We start from the raw sequence: 17,412 nt of genomic DNA on the forward strand, positions 1-17,412 counted from the left end.
TCCACCATGTTGGCCAGGCTGGCCTCGAACTCCTGAACTCAGGCAATCCACCCACCTTGGCCTCCCAATGCGCTGGGATTACAGGCATGAGCCACTGCGCCCGGCCTCCCAAAGGTATAATTTTTAAGGCAGAAAGAGGTAAACTAGAATTGGATTCCAATAGAGGCCAAAGTATTTCTTTAATATTTACTTCGGGGCTTTGAAGGTACATTGCTATGTTTGTTTTTAAATTTATTTTAAAAGTTTTGAAATAAAATATGGCAGTTATAACTTTTAACTTATGCCAAATGCCATTATCATTTTTAATAATTTAGCCAGATATGTGTAGTATCAGAAAGCTTAGTCATTAAAGCCAAATAAAGACACTTTCCAAATTGAATTAAAGGAAAGAATGACATGCTTAATTTCAAGTACGAAAAAGAGACAGAATAGTCAGTGATATGGTTTGGCTGTGTCCCCACCCAAATCTCATCTTGAATTGTAGCTCCTATAATCCCCACGTGTTGTGGGAGGGAGCCGGTGGGAGTAATTGAATCATGGAGGTGGATTTTCCTCTGCTATTCTTGAGATAGTGAATAAATCCCATGAGATCTGATGGTTTTACAATAGAGCAGTTCCCCTGCACGCACTTTCTTGCCTGCCTCCAAGACATGCCTTTGCTCCTCCTTTGCCTTCTGTCATGAGGAACTGTGAATCCATGAAGCCTCTTTTTCTTTGTAATTACCCAGTCTCAGGTATTTCTTCATAGCTGTCTGAAAATGGACTAACACAGTTGGTTTTTCTACGTTCACTCTCACATGGGCAAACGTGAAAAATAAATAAATAAATAATCACCTACTTTATAAGCAGTGATCAAAGGATAAGTCGAAATTTCAGGTTAAGTATGACCGCTTCTTTGGTTAGGAAGAATGAGGTACGTGTACCACATAGTGGGGAGGAAAAAGGCTGACACTGAAAATCTAGAGAAATCTCTACTTTTCATAGCAAAAAAGGAAAAAAAATTCAATAAACAGTGGCTTCACTTCTGTCTTCAGAAGAAAAACAAATGCCTACTTCAGTTTTCTTTATGTCCACTTTTTAATTTTGCTGATTTTACTGTAACAGGTAAGCCTTTTATAACAGTGGAGCTAGCCCGAATGAAGAGTTTATTATAAAAAATAGCCTCTTACATTAAGCAGCTGATTGTCAGGAGACATACATTTTCAAAGTGATAAAGCATGTCTTACTGCTTAGAACTTATGTAAGTAAATTCTCCTTCAAAACAGAAATTCACATTCTGAAATATACTACTCTTTCGAGAATAGAGGACGAATGCTACATTTTAATGTTTTTGTTTTTATTTTGCTCAGGAAGAATATGCTGTGAATATTTGGCATGGGTCATTCAGTTACCTTTTCTCCTTCATGTAATAGGGGGCAGAGAGCTGCCAAAATGCAGTGGTAGGTGTCCTCTCCTTTAACTTTAGGGGTAGCAGTAAGACTTTTCCACCATTAGTGGTGATGAGGATTTCATGTCCAAAAGTAATTCCAGCAAATCCCACATTCTGTAAACTGTCTCCATTCCCTCCAGACACACTTTGAGGCCAAGTACCCATAGATATTTACTTTTAACTTGGTTTTCCATTATTTCCAACTTTTGTTGAACAACGGCGTTTTCTAATTATAGTAGAGATTTTTAAGATGGTCCAATTCAGTTCGCATCATATCATGTTGCACTGTAACAGTTTGTAAATTTACCTCCGCTTTTTCCACATTACCTTCCAATTTTACCCCCGTGGGGCAAATGCTTCAAGTTTACCTTACTCCTCTCTTTACTGACTTTAATAGACTGTAAAATAGTTTTAAGAGGAATCTCAAAAGGCTTGTCAGGCTTCACCTGGTCCTCAGGCCCTGGAATTCTTTGAGGTAGCAAATGTATTTACTATGGTAAGTAAACAGAGATCATTCTTCCCTTCTACTCTAAGCTAGAATGATATATCTGATACTGAGAATAGAGACAGTAAGAAATACTGGACAAAGACTATCATAAGAATTTTCGGTATAGTTTGTTGAGAAATCTTCAAGGGAGGACAGAATGCCATGAGACTTGGACGCAAATCTGAACTCCATCACTTGCTAGCTCAGAGAGACTGTGGGCAAGAAGATGAACCTGTCTTGGTTTCCTCATTTGTAACACAGGGAAAAGAACAGTACCTACCTTAAGGGTGATAAAGAGGATTAAATGAGATCATGCCTGGCACATAGTAGTTCATATTTAATGAGTCCTTACTGGCCACAGAAATCTGGGATTGGAGTTGAATTACGTGCTCCTTTCTCATTTGAATGCTGCCCAATAAAAGAGCTGGGGTAAGTAGCTAGGGATGGTGGGGGGGAATGATAGAAGACAACAAATAATGTTTTCAGCTCTTTTCCTCAAGCTGTATTTCCCTTTCCCCATCTTATAGAATAGACTGTAGCATATTTGCACTAGTCTGTTCTGGGATATTGACTTTACTTTAAAAGCACTTAAAGAAATGCTCCACTGTAAAATGGAGCATCCTCTGAAGGGCCAGAGCCCTGTCCAAAGCAGCGGTAGGCACCGGAGCCTTGGTGGCCAGACCAGTGTGCTGGGGGTGTGTCTGTGACCCAGGAGAAGTGAGGCTCAGACAAGTACAATTACTGTGTCTTCTTAATTTTCCTTCTAAAGTTATTCGACGGGACTGTGGTTTTGCTTTGAGCAAAACCCCCTTAACGGCCGGGAGTCTAAAAGCAAACAACATTATTTTATTAGGTTACCCTAGCAGATGAAAGCAGAGTGTTCCATTTGGACTCTTTTTGGAGTCAATTAATGCATTAGCTAAAAACAAACCCTTTTAAAAGAGAGTTCCCGTTGTCTTCAGCAGCTTCGAAGGGAAAGCTTCAGAAAAGGAGAGGTGAGCTGTAAACAGTAATACATTCATTGATAAGAACAACTATTGTACTAATACATTTCAACTCGTGTTGGAATGTAAAACTCATCTCAAAGGATGTGATTTTTAAAAAGCTTTATTTTTAACCAAGACCAGGGAATTTAAATTTATCATATAGTTTATGTGACAATTCCTGACTCAACTAAAACAAAATTTAAATAGCTCTAATTGTTTTGACAAAATATTTATTTATGACTTGTAAATGATCAATACATAAAACTGTGATTGTATTCAGTTATGGTTTTAACTCCAGCAGTAGAAAAGGCCTGCAAAGTAGGACAATAATGGAGATCACTCATTGGGAAAAAAATACAAATAGTTTATTTCCACCTTCACAAACTCATGTGCCTCTGATCATCATGCAAGGCACCATGAAATTAAATACTTATGTCAGAATATATTTGTCTTACATGATTCAAGATAAAGTGAATTTTAAAAGCAAATGGGTGCCAATGATGGGGAGATGACGGGAATAGGGCAGGCAGCAATAGGGTAACATGCGCTTTTCAGAGTGTTTCTCAAAAATTCATCCATTCATCCATCCTTCAAAATAATAACTAGGAGCCTCTACTAAGAGAATCAGAGACACAATCCCAACCATCATGGATCCCGATGTGGACTTTCAAGCTGAAGACTGCCTGTTTCAAGAGACGGAGGTGGCCGGGCACAGTGGCTCACACCTGTAATCCCAGCACTTTGGGAGGGCAAGGCGGGCGGATCACCTGAGGTCGGGAGCTCGAGATCAGCCTGACAAACATGGAAGAACCCCGTCTCTACTAAAAATACAAATAATTAGCCGGGTGTGGTTGCACATGCCTGTAATCCCAGCTACTCAGGAGGTTGAGTCAGGAGAATCGCATGAACCTTCGAGGCGGAGGTTGAAGTGAGCCAAGATTGCGCTGTTGCACTCCAGCCTGGGCGACAAGAGCAAAACTCCATCTCAAAAAAAAAAAAAAGAGGCAGAGGTGACAATGCTGTTAGATGCCTCAGACATTAAAATGAAGCAATGAACTCCCCATGGTCTTCCTAACATAACAGAACTCTTTGGTGAAGGTTATTCCCCAAAGGTAAAACAAAAGGCACACACCCCTTTGTGGGCAGTACCATTTGTGGGAAGAACATTTCACTGCTCTGACCAGGGAACGTGTCTCTTAAAAATCTTTGGAAAAATCCACATCCTGAAAGCATTTGATTACCCTGAATTGAGAATAGGATTTTGCTCAGTGGCAAGGATACAAATTCATCCCCACAAGTATGCCTTCTGTGGTAAAAGGCACATGATGACTGTTAGGGACAGTTTATTTGGAAGGTTGATAAATGGGGTCATAAGACAGGACTCATCAAATTTCTTTTTTGAGATCTCCCTCCCTCTACCTGAAGCATTCCAGCATGACTTGCATTCTGTATACCTAGTTGGAGGAGATTACAAACAGTTTCAAGCACCATTTGTTCCCGTTTTGATTCCCCACTCACTGGGTTATGTGCTGTTAAACATTTCCAGAAGACTGTCAAAATGTAAGCATCCTGAGGTTTACATAGGCCACGCCATTAAATAACATATAAGCACAACATTTTAAACACTGTTTTCCAGCAATGGTAAATATTTTAGCTAAGTAGAAACTAAAGCTTGAAATGCAATAAGCACTTAAATGACTCCTTTCTGTGCCAGAATTCTTATTTTCCTCTGTGCGACCCTGGCTTCTGGGATTAAGGCAACCCCAGGGAGCTCAGCAAATGGTTGTGGGTTACGAGGTGTAGCAGGAGCTTGGCAACAGCATGCCACCCAGCCTCAAGAAACCCAGCCATGACTGGAACCCAAGAATCAGTGTGTTCACTTTGTGGTCAGCTTCACATATTTTCCCCTCCTTGGAAAAAAAAAAAAAAAAAAAAAAAGCTGCTACGAAAGTCAGACCTCTCTCCCACCCCCCAAGGAAACACGTGGTGGACCAGGAGCAGAGTGGAGACTCGGGGCAGGCAGAGCAGGGGAGGCTGGCCCCCTCAGGTGGGCAGGCAAGCAGGCAGGCATGTGAGAGTTACCACCTTCAGTTCCTCAGCCCTACAGAGGGAAACGACCCACAGCACCGACAACAGCCACACCACTGATGACAACAACGGATTGTGCTGTCACCAGAAAGAAGGGAAACCCAGAATAAATTTTACAGTGGTTTTCACCACACGGTGATTGCAGTCCTGTTCAGGGCATGTCACAGTAACACCACCCACTGAGCAGAACCACGAGGGAAAGAAATCAGGCCTCCTTCAAAGTCTCCCATCACTGCCTATCCCTGAACAGAGTAAAGCAAGGATTTTAAGGAAACACAGACATGTAGCCCTACCTCCATTGGTTTCCTGGGGCCCCTGGCTTCTTATTCACTAAAGAGAATTGTTCTCAGTGACTGACAAGGCTAAGTGAAGCCAGGATGCTCTCTCATTAAATGCAACTGCTCTTTAAGAGGCAGGCAGGGCAATGGACGCGTTATGAGATTTTTGGTCAGTTTTTTTTTTTTTTTTTTTTTTTTTTTTTTTTTTTTTTTTTTTTTTTTTGAGACGGAGTCTCGCTCTGTCGCCCAGGCTGGAGTGCAGTGGCCGGTTCTCAGCTCACTGCAAGCTCCGCCTCCCGGGTTTACGCCATTCTCCTGCCTCAGCCTCCCGAGTAGCTGGGACTACATTAGCTGGGACTACAGGCGCCCGCCACCTCGCCCGGCTAGTTTTTTTTTTTGTATTTTTTAGTAGAGACGGGGTTTCACCGTGTTAGCCAGGATGGTCTTGATCTCCTGACCTTGTGATCCGCCCGTCTCGGCCTCCCAAAGTGCTGGGATTACAGGCTTGAGCCACCGCGCCCGGCCTGGTCAGTGTTTTTACCATGAAAACTTGATCTTCCATAAAATCTCAAACAAGTGAAGAAAAGGAATGCAGAGACGCATGGCCTTTTCTCCACATTCAAAAGACCAAAGCTGCATGTTTTGTTATGATAACACCATCGACATTTCTAAGACATATATGGAGTTCTGTGACTAGTCTCTGAGATTATAATACAGATATTTATCACTTATCACACTGAATTTACGGAGGGGATTCCTCTTTGGTTTTGTCAAATAATCACAGAAGGAGCCATGTATGTTATCTGTCCTGTTTCTAGTGAAGACAAAGCTCTTCACTCCCCTCCTGACCCTCCCCCTCTAAAAAATCAGCCACTTATGGTGGATATTGACTATTTCCAATTTTAAACTGCAACTTCAAATGTCAGCCTGTTGACTTACAGAAACAGACTGACAAATGGCTGTCTGCTATGGAGACAAACTTTGGAAACTCAAAATGTTCATACAGACTGCCAACAGATTAATTAGTAGCCTCTTTGGAAGCATGATCCTGGTCTAAGAATAGCCCTAAATTCTGTTCAAGACTAGCTTCTTTCCCCAAATCATTATAGTGCTAGCCAAATATTAGCAAATGTTAGATATAGTGGTATATGGTTTTGGTGTGTGCAAGAGTCAGACTGGATTAGAAAATACAACTGCCATTTCATACCAGTTTTCATAGCTAAGTTCTACTAAAACTACGTGACCTTCATCATCACAATAAACTGCTGAAAGTGCTGGAATGACTAGAACAAAGGTGTCAGTTTGCTAGTTCTTTGCTTATATGTGGTTAAATACAGTTTCTTGTACTCACTTTGAACCATGAAAAGGAGGGAACACATTACCTTGAAAGATACTGAGGATATATCCACATCAATATGAATAAAATTCCCCTCAAAACATAACATGTAGACCAATAATGACAATTACTGTAGCCACTCACCATGTAACATGCACAAGACCAAACAACTCAATCACTTGACAAATAGTTTATTTCCACCTTCACAAACTCATGTGCCTCTGACCATTATGCAAGGCAACATGAATTAAATACTTACATCAGAATATATTTGTCTTACATGATTCAAGATAAAGTGGATTTTAAAAGCAAGTGGGTGCCAATGATGGGGAGATGAGGGGAACAGAGCAGGCAGCAACAGGGTAACATGCATTTTTCAAGAGTGTTTATTAAAATAGGCAGTAATCAGTACATGTACATCACATGAGCAGTTTTTCAAAATTAGCACTTCCAGGAGAGGGGCTACATCTCAGTTTTTTCCATCTATATAATAAAATGCCAAAAGTACTTCCCTAAAGTACAAAGGCATTTCCCTAGTAGTCTTGGTACCAGTAACAGAATATGATTACTAAACACCTCCAATGTGGTTTTCATTACAAAGAAACATGTTTCACATAAAATCTTCATAATATAATCCAGAGACAGAATTTGTGCATGCTTAAAATGTGAAACCAGGCTGAATATATTTGATATATATTTTTTTATTTCTTCCAGTGTTTTTTATTTGTATAAATATGCACCCAGTTTCCTACCAGTTTAAAACACACACGGAACACTGCTCCGAGCACCATGATTGCCTTACAGTAGCCTCTTTGGGACTACAATCCTAGTTCAAGGAGGGGAGTACTAATTTCTATTCTGACTTGCTCCTTTGCCCAAATCATGTTAGTGTTGACCAAATCCCATCAATTTTCAGATACAAACAAAGGTTTCTGGGCAGAGGGGCCGAAGAATAATTATGAATAATTTCACAATGTTCTGGTTAAGAAAACACCCAGAAAATGAATGATTTCACATGATAAAAAAGCCTGGATTTGAATTTAAACAAGAGATGGATGTAAAAGGGATGAAGCATTGCTTCACTCCCAGGAGGGATGTTCTTTACTGAGTACCCACAAAAAGACAGCACTATCTTGGGGCTGATCTTCCTATGGGCCTCCACCAATAGCCTTTGAGGTAGGTACTGACGGCTTGAAGAGAGGTAGGTAAAGTCCAAATTTGTTTTCAATCCCTGCAAACGTAGCAACTGCCAGTTTGTAGCCCCCAACGTGATCAGGATTCGGGGCAGGCAGGTTGATCCTGGATTTAGGAACTGGCTCTGATCCCATGGGTTTTCTAAAAGAAGAGAAAACAGAGTAAGAAGCTGAATTTTTTTTTTAACTTGATAAAAATAACATTCAAAACCTGTTCAAATATGTAATGCAAAGGAGTTGATACATTCTAATCAGTTGTATGTTCCCTTGGAAATGACCTTGTTAACACAATTTCAACATTTCCCTAAATCTCTTCTATTTTATTATAGAGACTAGACTGATGTACCTTTCTCCATGACAGAGTATTAGAAGCAGCCAAAATTTAGCAGCAGATTTAGCATGATACTTACACTCCTCCAAAATCAATGTAGAACCATCGTTGTAGCAATTCATAAGTCAGCAAAGTTACGCCAAACTGGGGTGAGGATCGAAACACACGAGCTTTAAAAAAATGGAGAAATCATAGATATAATCAGATTTTTAAAAAATTTACCTGATACCAAAGAGTTAGTTAAGAACAAATTATTTCCATACCACCAGCTCCTTTCCACAGAGCTTTTGGGCCTTCTTCACGCAGTATCTTTTTAAAGCAGTCTATCACTCCACTGTAAGTGGTTTGGCCAGCCCGGGCAGCCACCTGTAATCTCGTCTTGATAACATCAGCAGGGGTCACTAAAGATGCCGCAGGCATACCTGCAGGAGAGACACAACACCATCTCAGTCTGGTCACATTCTCACTATATAAAAATAACTGTGCTTTGAACTGCTGGCCGTGGAAAGAAAGTTAAAAATCCGATTCAATAAAATGCCTATTTCGCTGTCCTCTATGGGAAGTGCAACCATGACTCTCCTGTGTGCAAGATGTCTGCTCTTACACCCCTCCCCACCCGACTCACACCTTCCCTTGCCCAAATCACTCAGCCTTCGTTTCTATTCCTAAATCTTTAAATATTTTTAAGAAATTGTTTATCAACAACACTACTTCAAGTGTTCGAGAGTAAGTGAAGAAAGCGGTTTTCTTTTCTTCTTTCTTTCCTGTTGAAATCAAAAACTTGCAAAGTTATTAGGTCCGATTTTTCAGAGGTGAAGCTTGTTATGCGTTTCCTCTTCATGGTCTTCTGTGGCTGCTGGCAGTCACAGGAGGTACTTTCTCTCACACATTCAACCACCCCCTACTCTCCAAACCCCAACCTCTCCAGTTACACCAGAAAAAGACTTTGCTGATAGCCAAAAAAACACTGCGTGCGTGTTGGGGGATGGGAGGTGGAGGTTTCAGGGAGAGGGGTGAAATTGGGAGGAGACTCCTACAGATAACACTTCAGGATTTCTTTTTCCTAAGACTGACATCTCCAGAAAAATATTTGACAGAAAGCTTAAAATTTATACTGGCTGATAATCAATGAAAAAGGAACAACAACAACAACAGAAAACCCTCCCAAAGTTACCAATGGGAAATTTTTCTACAGTCACTGTATCCAAAATGGGGCAGCGCATGTTTAGATTTTTTAAAAGCGAGACTGTACTCAGAAGACACTGTCTCTTATGGTTTTATTACTTTTCCATTATGAACTTATTCCAAACCAAATTGGTCAAATGCAGATGCATAAATCTCCTTTGCTTTTTTTAAGGCTTAATAATTCTGTAAGAATTTCTGTCCAAACCAACATGGTCTGGCTCACAACTACATTTCATCCTTCTAACAGACAGCTTTAAAGTTACAGTGAGTTGGAAGGGGGGTGTAAATCTGCATACTACATGCTTGCATTTATATTACTGAAGGAGTATCTCTTCCATCTTACCTAGCTCCTCAAACATTAATCTCAAGAGGTTTTATAAAATGCATCACAATTCTGCATGCAAAAAGTTCTCTTTATATCCAGTGCTTCACTGGATAAGTTATACTGAAATTCCTATTCATTTGTAGGAATTATTTTAACTTTGGGTCAGGAATTTATCCTCCAACATAATGGAAGGAAACAAGAAAAACGCTTAGAAATCCACTGTGTTCACACCACCAATTTTATTTTACTTCTTGGTTTAGAAAGAGTTTAGCAAGACAGGCTGCTTTAAACATGCAATAAAAGCCACCTTGCAATGGTGGGCAGGCATGTCAGAGTGTGACTGTGAAAGAATACAAGCAATAAAATGGGCAAAAAGTTCCCTTTGGCTAGGGTAATTTTCATAAACGGTTCTTTGTTATGAAAATAGAGGTACTGGGGATGGAGAGGGCAGGTATGAAAGATACTGATTAGTGGAATACAAAAATGTCAAAAGAAACATATATGCCACCTAGTAAGTTGCCTGGCAAAACTGATAGGAGTTATAGGGGATGCTGGAATATGGCAACTTGAACATAACTCCCATCATCTCCATTGTCAGCTCATTTCTCCTAAGGAGGTATCTGGTAGGGCCTAAAAGGAATTTTGGACATCTTGGTGGACAGGAGATTTCCAGTATGAGGATTTGCTAAGTTAACCTGGAGAACTGCACCAGACTACCCTAAAGCAAGGCTGGGAAAGCAGATACTGGCAAGAACTTGGCCACCAGAGAGCTGTTGATTTTGGGGACCAGGGTTGGCAGGGACGTCTGGCAGATCTGCCTGCTCTCTTCTGGATACCAAAAGGCTAAGACAATGCAGATCAAGTGGTCTGAATTTTCTCTATTCCTAAAGACAGGGGAGCAAGAGGAGACTGGGAAACAGAGATGCTTCCTCTAGGTCCCTCAGCAGGAAAGGGACTGGCAGTCTGCCTGATTCTTCAATGACAAGACAAACACAGAGACCCGGGGGCCATCCACCACCTCCGAGACAGGAGTAACTTAGGGCACGTCTCAACCAATTAAAAAATTACAAGTCTTCAAAGGGGGCCCAGCTACAGTAGAATATCATTTACAACAAAAAGAAAACATGACTGGCAAAATACAGCTTTAGGGCACAAGTCACTGTTAATTTTTATAAATATCCCATTTATATTTATGACGAAAGTGCTTTTCTTTTTTTTGAATACAAAGGTTAATATCTATTTATTTTGGATCAAGGCTGTTTTCAAAATCCCCTTTGCATCCCTATCTATATTATCTACTTAATATATCAGCTTCTAAAAGCAGTGTGATAAAATTTTTCATCAGGTATGAGAAAATACCACATATTCTTCATACCTTTAAGCTGAGAGATGACATTGTATATTGATATTACATAGAAATTGATGGCATCTTCATAGTGAATTTTATCTTTTACAAAATACGCCTCTGTGCTTCTGAATGCTATTTTTAAACCCTGAATTTCATTTAGTATGGCATTAATATTGCTACTTGCTTATTGATATTTGCCTGGTACGTATTTTTCAATCAGTTGTCTTTCAATCTTTCTATGTCACAGTTTTCTGAAACTTCGTATGACTAGATTTTCTTTCAAAACTTATCTCAAAGTGCTTGTTATTACTAGGGGTACTGAATTCATTTACAGTGCTTGTGACTATTAGCCTTATTTCTGCCATCCTATATTATGCTATTTTCTCTGCTTCCAGTTATTTCCCTTTTGATCCCCACCGGTTTCCTGCCTAAATATATTTAAACATTACATGCATTTGTTACATAGGTGTACATTTACCACAGGTGCAATTAGCATTTGCATCCTCCAGCAGGGGGAGGACTTTGGCGCACTGGCACTTTTGTCCTTCCTTTCATTTGTCAGCCTCCCAAATGAATACATATACCAAAGTCGGCAATAACAGAGACCCACCACAGGTTTAACTTCTATTTGCTGTTTCATATATTCCACATTTTCCTCCTTCTTAAATTCACTTTTTTTCTTTTTGAGATGGAGTTTCGCTCCTGATGCCCAGGCTGGGGCTGGGCACGATCTCGGCTCACTGCAACCTCCACCTCCTGGGCTCAAGTGATTCTCCTGCCTCAGCCTCCTGAGTAGCTGGGATTATAGGTATGCACCACCAAGCCCAGCTATTTTTTGTATTTTTAGTAGTAGAGACGGGGTTTCACCATGGTGACCAGGCTGGTCTCAAACTCTTGACCTCAGGTAATCCACCTGCCTCGGCCTCCCAAAGTGCTAGAATTACAGGCATGAGTCACCGCGCTGGACCCTTAAATTCATTTTTTAATTGTTTCAGAGAAGGTCTGTGGTGAAGAAAGCTTTGAGTTCTTGCATGTGAAAAACTAACTTTAGTTTTGCCCTCCCCATCCTGAGTGTTAGTGTGCCCAGGAACATAATTACAACTCAAGGCATCCTTTCCTTGGGATTTTGAGAGTATTCAGTATTAGAGATAAGATGACCAGAAGTCAATCTTCTTCTACTGATTCTCTATTTTCCTTTTCCTTATTACTTTTCCCTAGGGAACTCCTATAAAACAGATGTTAGATTTCCAAGATTAATTCTACCTGTATCTTAAATTTTATCTCATTTTAAAATCTCTATATTATTGCTACACATTACATTCTAGAGGGTTTTTTTTTTTTTCATGTCTCTATTTTCCAGATGTCTAAATTTGGTCTTTGATCATATCCATTCTATCATTCAGAACTAATGCTTGATATTTAATTATGGCAATTCTTTTATTACTTTTCAAAAATGCTTCTTTACTGATTATTTCTTTCAAATCTCTCTGAGGACTCCAATTATATTAATTAATTATAGCTCTTAAAAGTTGTCTTCTGTCCCCTGAATTGCCTGTTTTCTCTCTAATTCTTCTGTTCACTTACTTTGTTGCTCCTTCATGGCTGGGGATGTCTGGCTCTCTATTGATATTATTCAAGTTCAAAGGATAGGCTGATTAGTACTATATACAAATGTTGTGGGTGACTTCTACCATATTCTAGGTATGCTTCACCCACAGGTCTCTGTCCTGAATGGGACGGTCTATGGGCTTTGTGTAACTGGGTGCAAAGGGTTAGGATACGCTGGCAGGGTGTGGACCTTCCAAACTGCTGAAATGTAGGGAACTTCACTTTAGGGGTAGAATAATTTATTTTAAATTCTTCTTGGGAAAAGCTGCCATCAGTTTATTTTTTTCCGCATCTATGGTAGAAGTCTTGAATTACCTTCAGTCCTGCCCTGTTTTCTATCCATTCCGTACACTTATCCTCTCTAGGGAAGTGGTCTCTTTCTTTAGAATTGAGATCTGAGCTTTTAACTTGGATGCAACTGTCTCCTAAAGCTCCATATGAAAACCAGGAGAGAGTTCCACGCCTGGCAATCCTGAAGAAAGTACAGTTCCCTAATTCATGTTCATTATTTATCCTAAAACCTCCACCTCCATTCCAGGCATTCTGTTCTTCACTCAAAGGTTAACATTCTCCAGTTCTGCTCTTGCATTAGAGGTAGTTTCTCCTGCTGTGTTTTGGACTGTGGCATCTCTCAGTCCAGTTTCAGAGTCAATATGGCTATTTCCTTTCTGCTGAGGGCCAGTGCTAGCATTTTCTAGTGCCAATAAGGAATTAAAAAAAAAATGCATTTCCTCACATTTTAAGGTATTTGGGAAGATAGGAGAGATGGATGAATATGCTCAGTCCATTGCCTTGATTCAATTTCTTCATTACTTTTTTTAAGGGCTTAAGGACTGGTTTTAAACTATTATACCTTAAGCTTTATGTCCACATAATTAACAAATTTGTACCAACAGTACTTTTCTCATAATACACAATCTAATGTTTGCAAAAGCATCATGATCACACATGTATAACACACTTCCACTTCTGTGTATTGGAAGAGCTTTTAAAAGTATTTTTGGATTACAACTTAATCTCAAGCTAATTAATTCAAAGATGAGACCATCATTACAGTTTGTCTTGTTCCTCTATCTTATCACTCTGATAAAAATCATCTGGTATGACACAGCATTCTATAAAATTTGAGTGGTATTATATTTTATTTGATATCATTCATAAGGTGTATTGAAATGCCCATCATTAATGATAAAGCACCATGTTAATTATAGAGAATTCGAATTTGGTTTCTTAATTTCAGGATCCCTACTTTGGTCTTTGCTTTCTGACAAAGCTGAGGTACTTTGGCCAATGAACATGAATTCAAATATTGGTTAGTCTTGTTCTATCTTGTGAAATAAGGGAGCAGATGTTCCAGTATTTAAATATAGCTCCAGTTTATAACTAGATACATAAACAAAAAACAAAAACAAAAACAAAAACAAAAACCCCCACCAAAACCCAACATTCTCTGGGTGAGGATATCAATAACCACTTTTGCTAAAAAGCTACATATTACTAAAACAATCTAAACTCAAGGCTAATCAAATTTTTGGAAAGAAGAAAGTGAGGTAACATTACTGAATAATTGAAATTACTATCTAAACATAGAAAGTGTGGTCATATTCATTTAATCACAGGTCTATATTATTTATAATAGGCTGACATTCAGCAAAAAATATTTTATGTATAAGTGATCAATTTAAATATGGTACATATAAAAATAGCCATGAGACATTTTCGTTATATAAGTTAAGGGCCAAGAATTATTCATTGTAGTTGCCTGAAACTCCATCTAAAAAGGAGGATTTTTATATTTTGAAAGAAGCTTTTCTCCTATTAAATACTTTCTGGGATTCTCTGAATACCATGTATCTTCTCGCTAAGAAATGCCTTTGCTCTTCTTGGCAACCACGAGGAAATGTGGGGGCCTGATCCGTCCTCCACCCGACAGCCCATTCAGGGTTAGCGCACATTTGTGCTTGCTCACTGCCCTTCTTGGGGCTGCATGGGGCACACTTCTGACAGAAGTCTTCTTGCCCTTCTCCACGCTGAACTCAGCTCTGCCTGAGCATCTCAGCAAGGTTCCACACTCAGCCCTGTTCACCCCATGACATCACTCCTGCTCACTGGGTATAGATTTTTTTATGTTTATTTTATAACAAAATGCATTACTAATCTTTCTTTTGCTAATTCTAATATACTTCTTAGACATTTTAATTTTGATTTTCAGGTAAATAATCATTTATAAATAATGATCGCTTCCTTTCTTCTTTTATTTATGCCTTTTTTTCTTTTTTAATTTTACCATGCTGACTGGAACCTCCAAAATATGGCTGAATAACAAAGATGAGAGAGACATCCTTGTCTTATTCCTAACTTTAATTGGAATGGTGGCTATGACATGGACCACTGGCTTCTGATATCTGTTATTAAATTAAGAAAGTAGCTTACTTCACATTACACAGTTTTATAGTTTTGTAGAATACCCAAAGACCATCAAGCTTTGTAGCTTATTCACTCCTTTGAAGACTAAAATCAACAGGGCAAATTCGGTCTTTTCCCATTTTACCAGAAAGCGGGGATCAGGAGGAAGGTGGATAATAATAGTTAAGTCAATGCTCTTTAGGACAAATACCTAATGCATGAGGGGCTTAAAACCTAGATAATGGGTTGATGGGCAGAGCAAATCACCATGGCACTTGTATACCTATGTAACAAACCTGCACATTCTGCACATGTATCCCAGAACTTAAAGTATAATAATAATAATAGCCGGGCATGGTGGCTCTTGCCTGTAATCCCAGCACTTTGGGAGGCCGAGGTGGGCAGATCACAAGGTTGGGAGATCGAGACCATCCGGGCTAACACGGTGAAACCCTATCTCTACTAAAAATACATAAATTTAGCTGAGTGTGGTGGCGGGCCCCTGTAGTCACAGCTACTCAGGAGGCTGAGGCAGGAAAATGGCATGAACCCGGGAGGCGGTGCTTGCAGTGAGCCGAGATAGCGCCACTGCACTTCAGCCTGAGTGACAGAGTGAGACTCCGTCTAAAAAAACATAATAAATAATAATAATAATAAAAGTCAATGTTCTATAGTAAGTGTGCCAACCGTTCCCAAAATGGCCCTCAAAGATCTGCACCCTTGTGACATTCATGCTTCTGCTTCTCTATCATCTCAAGGCAAGGTCATAGAAGACACTACAGCTTCTGCCTTGCTTTCTCTCTCTCTCTCTCTCTCTCTCTCAGACTTTGCTCTGGGGAATTCAGCTGCCATGTTGTGAGGGTGCCCAAGCTGACCTATGGAGAGCCCCACATGACAAGGAACTGAGGCCTCCTGTCAATAGCTATGTCACTGAGCCATCTTGAAAGTGGCTTCTCCAATGTCAGTCAAGCCTGGCTGCCACTGTGGCTGCGACTTCATGACAGACCTGGTGCCAGAGGCACCCAGTGAGCTGCTCCTACCCCACACCTGTTTCCTGACTCACAGAAACTGTGAGAAAATAAATATTAGTTGTGTTAAGCTGATTAAGTTTTGAATGAATTTGGCATGCAGTAATAGATAATGAATACAGAAGGCATTTCTACAGACAACAGGATGGCAAGAGGGCTGAACTAATATCACCATAGGGATGCCAACTACTTCAAACTCTCAAGAATAATGGGTCAATGGCTGAAAAACAGCCATGCTTTTTACCAACAAACTCACTTCAGATAATCTATTTCTCTTAAAAAAAATAACTGATTCAAAAGAGGGGAAAAGGCTTTAAGCATACTACTAGCTATTTAAAATTTATTGGAAAAAATTAAAGTATCTACAATTGAGAAATACATGAGATGCAGCAATTAGAAACTATGTTTGGAAAGTTTTAAATAATATGTAATAAAATTACTATTATTATGGAACATTTTGAATACTTACTATTCAGGCACTATTTTAAATCTTTACATCTATTAATTCACTTAATCCTCATAATAATCTTGTAAGGTAAGACTATTCTTATCTCCAAATACAGATGAAGAAATGGCAGACAGGGATTGAATAACTTATGCAGTTCACACAGAGTGGAAACACTGGAATTTGAACCTTGGTAGTCTGACCCCACAAGCACATGTCATTAACTACTTTGCCATGATGGGTAACAATGCTTGAGATACAACCTTAAGTGAAAACTATCTATACAAAGTGTGATTACAGCTCTGTGAAAAACCTGAATGGGGAAAAATGAGCAAAAATGTTAAATAGCGATTATCTTAGGGTAGTGAAATAATGAATAATATTTTTATTATTTGCCTGTTCTAGTACTTTTCAAATATTTTACAATGAGTAATATTACTTTCAAAATCATAAAAAAAGAAGGAAAATAAACCTGAAATGAAAAAAAAAAAATCTCACCAGTCATTTCTATAGCTCTGGTAGTATGGATTACCTCCCCAGAGACGGAATCGTTTCTGGGTACCTATCTTCTCCAAGAGAAGAGATAAGATGGTATTTTTATGGTGTGAGGAAAATGACGCTTAGGAAAGAGTTCTAGACCTTGATCTGAGCTCAGCTACTTAACTTTTGATTTCACAACTGATTTTTTGGAGTGATTTACAGACAGATTCTTTGGCTTCAATATAACACTTGGCTAATGTTTATTGAGCATTTACTATATGCTAAGAAGTATGCCAAGTCTTTCACATGGATCCTCTCATTTGAGCCTCACACACACTCTGTAGTAGGTGTAGTTGTGATCTCCATTTACAGCTGAGGAAACCAAAGCTTTCAAGAAGTGGAGTAACTTGCCCAAGGTCACACATTAATAAGTGGTACTTAGTTATTCTCATTAGGTCC

At 39.4% G+C, this 17,412-nt stretch overlaps 1 protein-coding gene across 2 annotated transcripts in view; it reads right to left on the reverse strand.

Annotated features, from left to right (window-relative positions):
• Positions 1-6,779: 6,779 nt before the first annotated feature.
• The window catches only part of SLC25A13 (solute carrier family 25 member 13), a 199,993-nt gene continuing 189,360 nt past the window's right edge, over positions 6,780-17,412 (reverse strand). For both annotated transcript variants that reach the window (XM_010356270.2, XM_010356271.2), the window contains 3 exons: positions 8,392-8,550; positions 8,208-8,298; positions 6,780-7,939 (listed from right to left, as the gene is read on the reverse strand). In XM_010356270.2, coding sequence (XP_010354572.1) covers positions 7,753-7,939; positions 8,208-8,298; positions 8,392-8,550 — 437 coding nt within the window. In that variant the 3' untranslated portion in view covers positions 6,780-7,752. The remainder of the gene's footprint in view (positions 7,940-8,207; positions 8,299-8,391; positions 8,551-17,412) is intronic.

This window comes from Rhinopithecus roxellana, chromosome 6 (assembly GCF_007565055.1).
Source record: "Rhinopithecus roxellana isolate Shanxi Qingling chromosome 6, ASM756505v1, whole genome shotgun sequence".
NCBI lineage: Eukaryota > Metazoa > Chordata > Mammalia > Primates > Cercopithecidae > Rhinopithecus > Rhinopithecus roxellana.